Below are 13871 nucleotides of genomic sequence, written 5' to 3' on the forward strand. Positions count from 1 at the left end.
TATCTTTGCTAAAAATAATTAACATGGTGTCGTATCCAATTCTAGTTAATATCTAGACCTTGAGGTCAACTAGTAGTGTTCCCTATATGATATATATAACTCATTAGCAAAATTTGAGTTTAACAATCTAAGACGTCTGCTAATATTTGAAAGACTTTTTCTTTATAAAACCAATTAGAAGGAAACATAAAAGGTGTTCACACTCAACAAAATGTTAATTATACACTCATTTGATTTTCATGTATGATAAAACTTATAACAAATCCAGCAAGAAAGTAGGATGAAAATAAACTACGTGAAGGCAACAAACTAGTAGAGTACAACACCACGTACACGGGTCAACCAATAGCAATGGAGTCCAGCTGTAATGGTCCCCAACTCTTGATCTCCACTTCTTCTTGCCGCGATACCGCCAGAAGTTCTGAGGGAGTGCCGTTTTTGGGTGTGTACCGGGAAACGGAAGATGGTGTAACTTAGGGTTTTATAAAAGGGGGAGACAACTCCGTTAGAAACTACTGCGGATTAACCGGATATTTCATTTTTTCTTGTTTCACTGTCCTGGTCAACCGGGTAAAAATCCCGTTATAAAATCTGTGCCCACATTTATGCCCGTTTTGTATCTCTCATAATAAGGTTCTGTTTGCATCTCATCTCTTCTGTAAGATTATTGCTCTTATGTTTTTTACTTTAGAAAAAAGAAGAAATTCTTAGTTTTACCGTAGTAGTCTAATGGGAAAGCTGAACTATATCAAACCTAAAAGTTTAACATGAAATCAAACTAATGTTTGTTAAAAACTTATATTATTCCAAATTTTAGCAAAAAAAAAAAAAAAAAAAAACTTATATTATTTTGAAAATTGAAACTTAAGAGTGTAATCACCCCAGATAGATCGAAATATAATAAGAACTGAAATTTTTGTTGCACATGCTTTAAAAATATGATAGATAATATTTTTACCCAAATCAAACAAAATCGAAACCAAACAGAATGTAAATGAAATCATTTTTGTCACAACAAATGAAATAATTTTATCAGCTGAAAATAAAGTGGGCGAATCAGAGAGTACTACTATATAGTTTGAATTTCCTTAAAATATTAATCAATGCATTATGGGTATTGACCATTACAAAATAAAAATATACTACTACTTTATATTGAAACTAAATATAATAGTTTAAATCAAGTTAAACACGAATAGTAAGCCGTGCACTTAAATCCTGGATATAACATACTGTTATTTGACCTTTATACCCTTCGACAACGTCTTCACCATCTTCCTCATTGCCTCTATATATATCAAACCCTTTATTTCCCATTCTTCCTCACACCCTTAAAGCTCTAAGACCAGACCAAGATTGTTCACCATTTACACTCTCTTTCTCAAATTCTCTCATTTAGATCTTTGAAACCACAACAAGGTAAAACTTAAACGATGCCTGAGGCACCAGAGCTTGCAGTTTCGGAGCTTTCTGATCAGACTCTCGCGGAGAAGAACAAAAACAAACTCCAATTCATCGAGGAAGTGACCTCGAACGCAGACGATGTCCAGAGACGGGTTCTTGAGGAGATCCTTTCACGCAATGCTGACGTTGAGTACCTCAAACGACACGGCCTCCAAGGACGAACCGACCGCGAGTCTTTCAAACACGTCATGCCTGTCGTAACCTACGAAGATATTCAGCCTGATATCAACAGAATCTCTAATGGCGATAAGTCTCAAATCCTCTGTTCTAGCCCCATCTCCGAGTTCCTCACCAGGTTTGTCCACTGCTGCTCTGTTTTTACTCTGTTTTTGCTCGGTTCCGTCACTTTGGCTGAGATTTAAAATTCGAATCTTTATTGGGTCTTTGTCTATCACTTTCAAACAGTTCTGGAACATCTGGTGGAGAGAGGAAACTGATGCCAACAATTGAAGAGGAGCTAGATAGAAGATCACTTCTCTACAGTCTCTTGATGCCTGTGATGAGCCAGTTTGTTCCTGGTCTCGACAAAGGCAAAGGAATGTACTTTCTCTTCATCAAATCCGAATCCAAGACGCCAGGTGGTCTCCCTGCTCGTCCTGTCTTAACCAGTTACTACAAATCTTCCCACTTCAAAAACAGACCCTATGACCCTTACACCAACTACACAAGCCCTAACCAAACCATCCTTTGCCCTGACTCTTACCAGAGTATGTACTCTCAAATGCTCTGTGGTTTATGCCAACACAATGAGGTACTTCGTGTCGGCGCTGTCTTTGCCTCTGGTTTCATCAGAGCTATCAAGTTTCTTGAGAAACATTGGCCTGAGCTAGTCCATGATATTAGAACCGGTACACTTAACTCGGAGATAACCGATCTTTCGGTTCGTGAGGCGGTCGAGGAGATTCTTAAACCGGATCCAAAGCTTGCTGATTTCGTCGAAACCGAATGCAGGAAGACCTCTTGGCAAGGGATCATCACTAGGCTTTGGCCAAACACAAAGTATGTGGATGTGATTGTGACTGGGACAATGTCACAGTATATTCCAACTTTGGATTATTACAGCAATGGTTTGCCTCTTGTTTGCACAATGTATGCTTCTTCCGAGTGTTACTTTGGTGTGAATCTCAGGCCGCTTTGCAAACCAAGCGAGGTCTCTTACACTCTCATACCGACTATGGCCTATTTCGAGTTCTTGCCGGTTCATAGGAATAGTGGAGTCACTAGTTCCATCAGTCTTCCAAAAGCACTCACTGAGAAAGAACAGCAAGAGCTTGTTGATCTCGTTGATGTTAAGCTTGGTCAGGAGTATGAGCTTGTCGTCACCACCTATGCCGGTAAACAAAAGAAAATTACATCTAAATTTATTGATTTTTGTAACAAAAAAAAAATATAGAAGGTTACTTTTTTTTTTTTTGTCAAAAATGTTACTTTAAATTTGTTTACAGAACACTGAAAATATGTTGAATGTTGTGTTGTTTTGTGATATTATTTTCAGGATTGTATCGATACAGAGTTGGTGATGTCCTAAGAGTGGCTGGTTTCAAGAACAATGCACCTCAGTTCAACTTCATATGCCGCAAGAACGTGGTCCTAAGCATTGATTCTGACAAAACTGACGAGGTCGAGCTTCAAAACGCAGTTAAAAACGCGGTAACACACCTTGTTCCGTTCGATGCTTCACTCTCCGAGTACACTAGCTATGCAGACACATCATCTATCCCAGGCCACTATGTCTTGTTCTGGGAGCTTTGTTTGAACGGTGGCACGCCGGTTCCTCCCTCGGTCTTGGAGGATTGTTGTTTAACCATAGAGGAATCACTTAACAGTGTCTATAGACAAGGAAGGGTCAGTGATAAGTCCATTGGACCGTTGGAGATCAAGGTAGTCGAGTCAGGGACTTTTGATAAGCTCATGGATTATGCGATAAGCCTAGGGGCATCGATCAATCAGTACAAGACACCTAGGTGTGTGAAGTTTGCTCCGATCATTGAGCTTTTGAATTCTAGGGTTGTTAAGACTTACTTCAGCCCCAAGTGTCCAAAATGGATCCCTGGTCACAAGCAATGGGGAAGTAACTAATGAGATAACTTTGAGGAAAAAGAGACTATGTATGAGGCAGAGGCCAATTTGAACTGTTTTTGTAATCAGATGAATATCGAGAAAAGTGTGTAATCATTTTGTCTGTCTATCTAATTTTAATTTTAATTTCAAGCTTAATTTATTTTTATTGCTTTGCCGCTTTAAAATACTAGGCATAGTCCTAATCATATGCTTAATTAGTCCTAATCATATTTATGTTTCTGTAATCCAATTTTATTTTTAATTCTTTTTTGCAATTGATCTGCTTTTTTGGAGTCAAACTTGCAATTGATTTGCTAGGGTGAATTTGTTAAAAAGAAAAGAATTATTAACATATCAAGCATATATATATATATATATAAATAATATGAGAACATTACTTGTAAACACGCATGTATGTTTCAAAAATAAATATCATTAGAAAGCCATAATAATCTACTCTGACTGTATGTGTTTCTACCTTCTAGTAAACTATAGTTTTTCATAGATATACCATCGAGAGATCAGAGATGAACAAGAATCATCAAAGATTCAAGGATCGAGTAAAGGGCTGACTGGTTTCTCCGCTACCACCCGCAAACGCAGCTTTTGCGGTTAGTAGCGGTTGACAGCGTTTCGAAACAATCATACAAACCGGTACAAATCGCTTCAAACCGCTCCGAACCTTTTAAAATCAAAAGTTGGTTCCAGCTAGCGTTTGCGGTTGCGGGAGGATAATTTTTTTTTAAACCATATAAATACAAAAATAAAAATATTCAATAAAAATTTTAAATTGGAATTATAAAAATACTAAAATATATCTATTATATTTTAATTAATATTATAAAATTTTAAAATAAAATTATTGTCTATAATTTTTAAAAATTTAAAACTATAATTTTTAATATAAATTTCATATTTATTATAATATTATGATTTTTGATGTTCTTATAATTATATAAAATGTAAATATTGTTAATTTATTATTTAACCGCTGCTGTATATGGTAGTTAACCAGTCATAAGTATCCCGCAAACGCACCAATTTTTAACCGCAAAACCAGTCGTACAAATCTCTTAAAACCGTTAGAAACCGTAACCACCCGCATCCGCAAACTCCCGCAACCGCAACCGCAACCGCTGCGTTTGAACCAGTCAGGCCCTCTCGTTTTCCCGTTGCCATGGGCTTCTGCAGTTGGTAGCGGTTATTGGTGTTTTGCAACAATCACTCAAATCACTCTAAACCGTTTCAAATCGTTATAAACCTTATAAATTCAAAAGCGGGTTCCAGCTACCGTTTGCGGTTGTGGGAGGATAAATTTTTTTCTTTTTTTTTAAACAATATAAATACAAAATTAAAAATATTCAATAAAAATTTTAAATTAGAATTATAAAAATACTAAAATATATCTATTATATTTTAATTAATATTATAAAATTTTAAAATAAAAATATTTTCTATAACTTTTTAAAAATTTAAAACTATAACTTTCTAAATATAATTTTTATATTTATTATAATATTGTGATTTTTGATATTTTTATAATTATATAAAATGTAAATATTATTAATTTATTATTTAACCGCTGCTGCATTTGGTAGTTAAACAGTCATAAGTATCCCGCAAACGCATCAATTTCTAACCGCATGATCAGTCGTACAAATCTCTTAAAATCGCTAGAAACCGCAGCCACTCGCATCCGCAAACTTCCGCAACCGCAACCGCTGCGTTTGTAAATAGTATATTTTGGCGTTAAAGAATACTACTGAGTTAATTAAATAAATAATATGTATGTAGTAGATCCGACACTTTATGTCGTGTAATATAATAATGTCCTGCATTTCCAAACTATTATATAACTCGAGCAAGTATTCCATCACCTTAATCCACATTAACGTCAGAGGTAGCACACATGACAATAAATTATTATTGAATCTTCATAGTGCACATATAGTATATGAATATACATATCGTCTTGTAAGTATCAATTAAACATGATGAAATTTCGCCAAGTTGTGAGAACAATTGCTCCCTGTGTGCAGGGCCGGACATAACAATTTCGGGCCCAGAAGCAAAAAAATTTTTTTACCCATGATCTAAATAAAACATGAAAATATTTAAAAAATTTTTTTACCCATGATCTAAATAAAACATGAAAATATTTAAAAAAACTTCGCTTATTCTTGGCCCCTAAAATAAATATTCTCTTGTTGACCCCAAAGCCAATGCTTGATCTGCTTGGTATCAGGCACCGCCCTGCCTGTGTGTCAGAGACCACAAAACTGGCCTAACATTGTTTTTTTCTTTCACACGTAACAGACTCAATTCTGAGTAAAGGAAACTATTCAAAACTCCAACATAATGGAAAAGGTCTTAAAAAAGAGAGGAAGAAATGCTATTTTATGAGATTTAAATATTTTATTTATGTGCCACAGAAAACAACATACAATATTCACAATCGCTTCTGACATTGTTTATTAAAATGTTTAAGTTAGAAAGCTAAAGTCGAAACATCTTAAGAAAAAAAAAAAAATTAACAAAATACATTAAAAGACTCTTCTGGAATTTTCTCAGTGTGTAAGTAGTCGTTAGAAACAAATACCGGGTTCTAACATAATTCAAAAAACTACACAAGTGTCGAATAGTACGGCAAGTTTATCAAAATGATTGTTTAAGCTTAAGGTTCTGTTTAGTTTTTGTAATAATTTGTATGAAGATGAAGTTTGCTTTTCAGTTTATCTTTTAATTTGGTAGTTGATCAATTTTTAAAATAAAATATAGTCAAACACTTAGAGCGTGTTTAACGCTGGATCTTAGTTGGGCTCTAAACCCAAAATGCCATTTTAAAATTAAAAAAAAAAAAAATGTGGTAAGAGCTGGGTTCCAGAAAACCCTACGGAGGAGGCGCCTCTTGTGACTGTCTTTTCGTCTCTCTCTCTCTCTCTCTCTCCTTTCTCACAGAGAATTCGTTCTTCTCCGACCAAATCCAGCCAAAATCAGCCGCGAGAGAGATCTCTTCATCTTCTTCGACTCGGTGGCCGTGTTTGCGGACCCGGCGAAGCAAAGCTCCCATCAGACCACATCGTCGAAGGTATGATCTCCCTCAATCGTCTTCTGTTCTTCCTCTATCCTCTTCTTGCTCTATCGTCTTCCTATATTGTCATCAAACCCTCGAATTGAAACCCTAATAAGAACTGATTTGATGATTTATTTGTCTTCAGGTGAGCCAAATCGGTTAGAAAGAAGTAGAGATAGGAGCTATTCTGTTTTCGTGTATCTCGGAGTTGAAGAACAAAAGGTAAACTGTGTTTTTTTCATCGTTTATAGGACATGCATGTGTGTTGAGTTGGTTAGATTCAGGGTCGAACATAATGTGATGTTTTGTGCGTTTTTGAGGTTCTCAAGTGTGATCGCGTGAATCAAAGAGGTAGCCACAACAAGATTCATCATACAGAAGAAGATTTAGGTAAGCTTGTGGTGAATTTGAATTCATATAAGTTGAATCTGGTTGTGAAGAGTGTTGATGCTTTGTTGTTCCTCTTTTTAAGTTCTGAAGAGGGTTGTACTGAATCACAGAGGGGGCCGCAGGAAGAGTCATTCTACAGACAGAACATCTGGTAAGCTTCTGGTCTTTTTATTTACATATAGATGTTGTTTGATGTTTGCGAGAGGTAGATAAACATAGAAATAAACCTGAGTTGTTCTTTGAATTGCTTTCCCATGCTGATTAATTTTGCATCCTGTGAATTGTTCTTTCTTTCTTTGATCGCTTATTAGTTTGTTTGCTTGTTTGCTCTATGTATAATCATCATGTTTTCATCTTGTTAAAGCATTCACACATCTCCGATTTGATGTTTCTTTTTGCTGATCAATTCAAAAATGCAATACGTAATTTGAAATCTAAATCATAAAAAGTCCTTTATATTAAAGTCGTGTTTCTTGATGTCTGTCATTTATGGTGTGTCCTTTGTTAGATAGAAACATAAAAACATATACAAACATTAAAACTTCATATAAACAAATCTACAACAAACAACTACTTCCTAAAGCAATTAAAAGAAATTAAAAGCAACATTAAAACTTCATCTACTTTCCTCTATTAAAGCTTCCTTTAACTTCGTTTACTTCATAAACTTCATCTTCTTCATCTTTTCTCTAACTCTTCTCTGTATGGATTCTCATCAAAGCCAGTCTTCTGGCTTTGTACACCTACTAAACAGTCAACTACCTAACCATGAATACCCAACTCCGTTTATGAGTTCTTTACCTAGTCCAGACCTTGGAGGTTCTGCTTCACGTGCACAAAATGGTGAGGACCGTAAGCAAAGGTGCAAGTGGTCAATAGCTGAAGACCTGGTCCTCATCAGTGCATGGTTGAACACCTCCAAGGATCCACTAGTTGGAAATGAGCAAAGAGCAGGAACCTTTTGGAAGAGGATTGCCGCTTATTATAATGCAAGTCCCAAGGTGATTGGTTTGGCTAAGAGAGAGCAAAGCCACTGTAAGCAAAGGTGGGGGAAGATAAATGAGGGTGTCTGTAAGTTCGTGGGTTCATATGACGCTGCAACAAAACAGAGGACCAGTGGCCAGAGTGAAGATGATGTTCTGAAGGCTGCACATGAAATTTTCTTTAACGATTACAAGGTGAAGTTCTCGTTAGAGCATGCCTGGAGGGAGCTTAGGAATGATCAGAAATGGTGTGGGACTTATGGAAGTAGGCAACAAAGCTCTGGGTCAAAAAGAAAGAGGGTGGGGGAAGAACAATCTTTTCAGTCATCAGCATCTATGCCCAGTGTCAATGGAGAGGATGAACCAATGGCTAGGCCTATGGGTGTTAAGGCAGCAAAGACGAAGGCTAAAAGGCCAATGGGAGAAGAAGGGAAGAATCTGCAAGAGTTGCGGCAAATGTGGGAGATAAAGGCGAAGGACTTAATTATGAAGGATAAGCTTAGCAAGACCAAACTGCTTGACAGTTTGCTTGCAAAAACAGAGCCACTTAGTGAATTAGAAGTGGCACTTAAGAACAAACTGATTACTGAAATGTTGTCAATGTAATCCTTTAAAATATAAGTAGATCAATGTTAGTCAATTAGTAGTCTTTGTGATAAATGTTATCAATCTTGCTTAGAAATATAAGTTGATGTGTAATATAATAATCTTTGTGATCAATGTTATCAGTCTTTTAAATATAAGTTGATGGTTTTACTTTTTTGTTTTTCAGGGGAAGAGAAACCGAAATGGAAGCAAGAAAACCGATTGTTTGTGGCCTCTCAGCAAGAGGAATCATACCGCCTCTCCCACAAGAAGATACAGATGATGATGTTGCGGATAGCACACCAACTGAAGTTGAAGTGGTGGAGATATCAGATGAAGAAGAAGAAGAAAAAGATATGGTGGAGTTGAGCTTTGAAGAATACAGGAGAAACATGGGGTACTTGATTAGGGTGGAGGAATCGGTTGAGGACATCGAACCTGAGTTCAGAAGGATGCTGAAAAGGATGGAACAGGAAGAGAAGAAGCTGAGAGAGGAGAAGTTCAAGGTACTGAACTCGGGAATCAAGCTAGAAGTAGGCCAATCTTCTAAGGGTGATGGTAAGAAGAGGAAGAGAAGAAGCTGAGAGAGGAAGGTCACGGACAGGCTCCTGTATGTTGTATTTTGGTTCTTGCAGGTCACGGATTGTATGACATGCATTTTGTATGTTTGTGTAGTCACCAGTCACGAGACTCTTGGATTATTTTGTAGGCATGCATTTTGTATGTTTGTGTAGTCACGAGAGTTGGTAGTCTTGTATTATTGGTATGGTAGTCTTGTACTTTTGGTTCTCTTGTTCTATAAATTAAGAACTAATTCTCATTCTACAACACAACTCTTATTCTCTCATTCAAGAAACACAACTCGTATTCTCTCATTCAAGAAACACAACTCTGCTTCTCTCATTCAAGAAACACAAACTCTTCTTCTCTCCTTTTTTATATTCTCAGTTTGAATCAGTCACATTTTTCAAATTACGCTTGTTCTCCCTTTCTCTATTATCATTTCAAACAATTCTTGTTCCAAACGTTTAACAAAAAAAAAATTCTCTTTCCATATGGCATCTTCTTCACAAAATCCTTTCGAGGGATTGGATGATGAAAAATTGGACGAAAAATTTGATCAATATTTTGACCAACATTTTGATCAAAATTTTGAACAACATTTTGAGCAAAGTTTCGAGAATTTTACCAATAATTATGGTAATCAAGAAGAAGAAAAGAAAAAAAGAAAAAAACGAGCTTACATCGAAAGAAATCGTGAAGAGGTTCTTTTTAAAAATTAATGTTTTAATATGTTTATTTTAATATGTTTAATTTAATAAATAAATTTTCTCTTTAAAAAATTTAAGTTAAATAATTTTTTTTTCTTAAGAACCCCTAATTAAAAACTTACCATTGGAGCTAACAAAATAGATGTCTCTTAAGATCAAACTCTTAACTATGATTAATTACTAAAAATTTATTAAGAGACCGACTTTGGCTCTAAGGGTTAAACATGCTCTTAGTAATAGTTTAGAATAAATTGATTATACAAAGCTACGAGGAGAATGATAACATTCACAAAAGCATTATTGCAAACATTTGACCTCACTAAAAAACAAACAGTATCGTGAAAGTCTTTAGTTTACCTTATTTTTTTGTCAACACTCTTTTGTTTACCTAACATTGCAACCAGCACAATTTCCACATATCATTTTCTTGGGCGACAAAGAGAAGAACAAAAACTTCAATGATCTGGTAAGCAGAACATAAAATTTCAGATGGCACAAACCGAATGTCGGTTCTTTGCTGGATTTCTCACGTGGCCAATCCGACAATTTCTCAAATATGCTAACACGTGTGGCTAAAAACTTGTTGACTTTTGACTGACCCTATAAGGCATCCCGCACTTGCGGTACATCAAAGCTTTGTTCTCTGTCTGGGCTAATATTGTGGCTCGGGTAGGAGATAATGAGATATATTGGCCCTGTAGTACTGCAGAAGTAGACAACATTCTATTGTGCGTTCTGCATTTCACTTTTTTTTGTCTCTAGTTTCAAATTATTTCATTTTTTCTTTGCATCAGGACAATAACATGAATACATGATAAGTATAAAATTATTGATCAGGATAGTATAACCACAAAAATGTTCGTCATGGGCTGTATTAGATTTGGACAATGAAAGAGAAGTGTATATATGTGCAATATCCTTTATATTATATACATCCATACATACTGTGACACATGCAAACAACAAACATAACACTGCAATGTTTGTGTGTCTAGTGACCACTACTGGTCTACTGCTAATATTTTATCGTAGTATACGTCTTCTTTTGTCATAATTTGTATTTAATTGCGTAATCAACTTGGTTAGTTAGTCCACGGTCAACAAGACAACAACATATATATATATATCAGTTGTGGAAATTTACCACTGGTGGAATAGAAGAAAGAGAAGCTACCAAATCATACGAGTGTGATGTGATGGTTTAACATATTTTATATGGTAGTTGTACAATCGTAATATTATACTATATGAATTGTTATCAACAAAAGCATTCAATCAATCCTAATCTTATATATGATTTGTTATCAACAAAAGCATTCAATAATATAAGCGAAATGGTATTTGTTTGTACATTCATTATTTGACAAGCGGTTCTTAATACTATGATTTACAACTTCCTGTTTGAGTGTCTCTTAATACTCCTACAAATCCACTGAATTTGAAATCTTGGTAAGGAAACTCAATTTAAGTTTAAGCAAAGATCAAACGCCAATGGAGGCTTACCCGTTCCTTTAACAAATATATGTATGGTTCATCATAGCTCTGGCTTTGAGACTGCATTAACTTTAGAAAATTGTAAGTATTGTGGCACTGGAACAATCAAACTTGTTGAAAAGCGACATTTTGTATAGACTAACTAATCAAGAAACAGTGAACTAATTAGTAAGATCAGGTTCGCAACCTTTAGATAGATCTTTGCCATTATCTTCCCAGGGGAAATCTTGTATCCACAAACCTTGGCTCTTGTTGTTCCAGTCAACATGGATCAGATTGATAGTTTGCAAGAACACTCTTAGCCCTATATCTTGAAATTAATTCATCAAGTTGATGATAAAATACACGGACGTTCTAGTGGACATTATGCAATTGTTACACAACAACCCCTTAGAGGCCGTTCTAAGTAGGGGGCAGCGGCTTCTGGTGCAGAAGTTCCTATAAAAATGAGAAATGCCCTACTTTTGAGTGCGGTTTGAACTATTTGATTTACGTAATTGGAAGTAACCAATTAGGTTTTCTGCTTTATAATGAAAGTTCTCGACCGAGGAATTCCATTTCGGTAGCAGGCTTCTAAATACGCTGCTTGCCCAAACCAAGGACCTTCACATTCTGCCTATATCTGTCCTCCCCCATTTAATCAGTCTATGTCCTTACCTTTCCTTGGCTCTCGTTGTTCCAGTCAACATGGATCAGATTGATAGTTTGCAAGAACACTCTCACTCCTCCGGGATAACCAAGAAATGTGGCCCTTGAACAGTGAGTTCCATATAAAATAAGGGTCTGAGATTTTGGTCTACCATTGAGATCAATTACTTTTAAATTTTTTCTTAATCTGACAGAAAATTCCATTCACTTACTCGTCTTTCGTCCTGCTTTAAGGAGAAGCGTAATTCAACTTAAACAAAAGCTAGCTATACGAGGAACCAAACATAAAACATAATTACTTTGAAAGTTTTGATTGGAGTGCAACACAAGTACAAATCATTACATATCTATACGTAAAAACCAAGACAAGAATTATTATTACTATGAAATAATACCAAGTAGTTGATAGATAATGAAACCCAAACAAATCACAAAAGAGAGAAAGAATCTATGATTGTATATATAAAACAGCAGAACCAAACCGGTCATGTTTTCTTTTCCTTCTTGATATGTATTCTTTTTAAAAAGCTCTAAGCAGTGGTAGATCCCTTGAGCTTCTTGGTGATGGTTGCAATGTACTTGCCTTGGTGAAACGCTTGCTGCAACTCCAGCTCCGTTGGCTGCCTCGACCCATCTCCTGCAAATGTTCCAGCTCCATAGGGGCTACCTCCTTTCACATTCTCCATCTCAAACATTCCAGCACCAAATGTGTAACCAATGGGCACAAACACCATCCCGTGGTGAACGAGCTGAGTTATCGCCGTCAATCTACAGATCACCAAAAAAAACATGTTTTAATACATAAGCAAGAGATGGATGAAGTGAAGTGGTTTGTTGTTTAGATGAGAGAACAACTTACGCGGTGGTTTCTTGGCCACCACCTTGAGAGCCAGTGCTGTAGAAGATACCAGCTGGTTTACCAGCGAGCGACTGAGTCCTCCAGAGTCCACCGGTAGCGTCCAAGAAGGCCTTGAACTGAGCGGCCATCATGCCGAACCTCGTTGGGAATCCAAAGACAAAGCCATCAGCTTCGGTTAGCTCGTTGGGGGTGATGATTGGGGATTCACTCTTTGGTGGTGCGCTCATCTTAGAGAGTACTTCTTCTGGGAGTGTCTCAGGTACCTGTGGGAAAAAAAAATGATTCACATGGATTTGTAAAAGCTATAAGGCTAATGGTAACTTGTGATTAGTAAATTCCAGCATGTAAAATAAAACTGCAACAAGGTAACTGTGAAGGAAGATACACAAACATAAAGGACACTGTATCCACTTCTATTCATAAACATAATTTATCACTTGAAACATAAAGTCTTATCCTTTCTCCCAGATACACAAACTACTTATAATAAACTGTATTAAAAGCCACGTGTATCCATTAACTATAGTTTCTCACTGGAACAAAACAAAGCCATTATGGACTAAAGCAGAGAGTAGTTAGCAGTTGTCACCTGCCATAATTTAGCTTCAACGCCTTCAACAGAGGCAGCTCCTTTCCTTATTTCTTCAGCCAATGTCTCCACATGACCATACATTGAGTAGTACCTGCAAACAAAACCTCAAACTTCAGATCAAACCCCAACAAAAAAGCAATTGACTAGTAGCTCTAAGTATCAGATATCAAAATCGGAACCGAAAGACCAATTAAACCAACAAAAATGGCGAATTGCTTCAATCCAAATCGTAAATCAAACTATAAACCCACGATTCAGACCTAGATTACATAAAATCCGCAATCCTAGGGGGGATGAATCGACAATGAAGAAGAAGCAAAATCAAGTGCTATTACATACACGATATACACTTTGGTCGCCATCGAAATAGTGTCTCCGGGGAATCTCTCTGAAGCTTTCTTTCTGAATGTTTGATTTATCTGTTTGATCAATCAGTAGATTGCAGAAAGAG

The 13871-nt window shown here is 36.3% G+C and overlaps 3 protein-coding genes across 3 annotated transcripts; 2 read left to right on the forward strand and 1 right to left on the reverse strand.

Moving 5' to 3' along the window:
• Nucleotides 1-1343: 1343 nt before the first annotated feature.
• Nucleotides 1344-3675, forward strand: LOC106329530 (indole-3-acetic acid-amido synthetase GH3.6). The gene is made up of 3 exons (XM_013768215.1): nucleotides 1344-1759; nucleotides 1870-2798; nucleotides 2960-3675. The coding sequence occupies exons 1-3, from the start codon at nucleotides 1434-1436 to the stop codon at nucleotides 3541-3543; spliced, it is 1839 nt and encodes a 612-aa protein (XP_013623669.1). The 5' UTR covers nucleotides 1344-1433; the 3' UTR covers nucleotides 3544-3675.
• A 4101-nt stretch (nucleotides 3676-7776) lies between these two features.
• On the forward strand, nucleotides 7777-9140 carry LOC106329785 (glutathione S-transferase T3-like). The gene is made up of 2 exons (XM_013768425.1): nucleotides 7777-8573; nucleotides 8744-9140. Exons 1-2 carry the CDS (start codon nucleotides 7777-7779, stop codon nucleotides 9138-9140), a joined length of 1194 nt encoding a protein of 397 aa, XP_013623879.1.
• Nucleotides 9141-12317: 3177 nt separating this feature from the next.
• LOC106331476 (NAD(P)H dehydrogenase (quinone) FQR1) lies at nucleotides 12318-13865 on the reverse strand. The gene is made up of 4 exons (XM_013769843.1): nucleotides 13760-13865; nucleotides 13418-13511; nucleotides 12829-13091; nucleotides 12318-12737 (listed from the first exon to the last, which is right to left on the reverse strand). The coding sequence occupies exons 1-4, from the start codon at nucleotides 13780-13782 to the stop codon at nucleotides 12500-12502; spliced, it is 618 nt and encodes a 205-aa protein (XP_013625297.1). The 5' UTR covers nucleotides 13783-13865; the 3' UTR covers nucleotides 12318-12499.
• Between the last annotated feature and the right edge of the window lie 6 nt (nucleotides 13866-13871).

This window comes from Brassica oleracea, chromosome C3 (assembly GCF_000695525.1).
Source record: "Brassica oleracea var. oleracea cultivar TO1000 chromosome C3, BOL, whole genome shotgun sequence".
NCBI lineage: Eukaryota > Viridiplantae > Streptophyta > Magnoliopsida > Brassicales > Brassicaceae > Brassica > Brassica oleracea.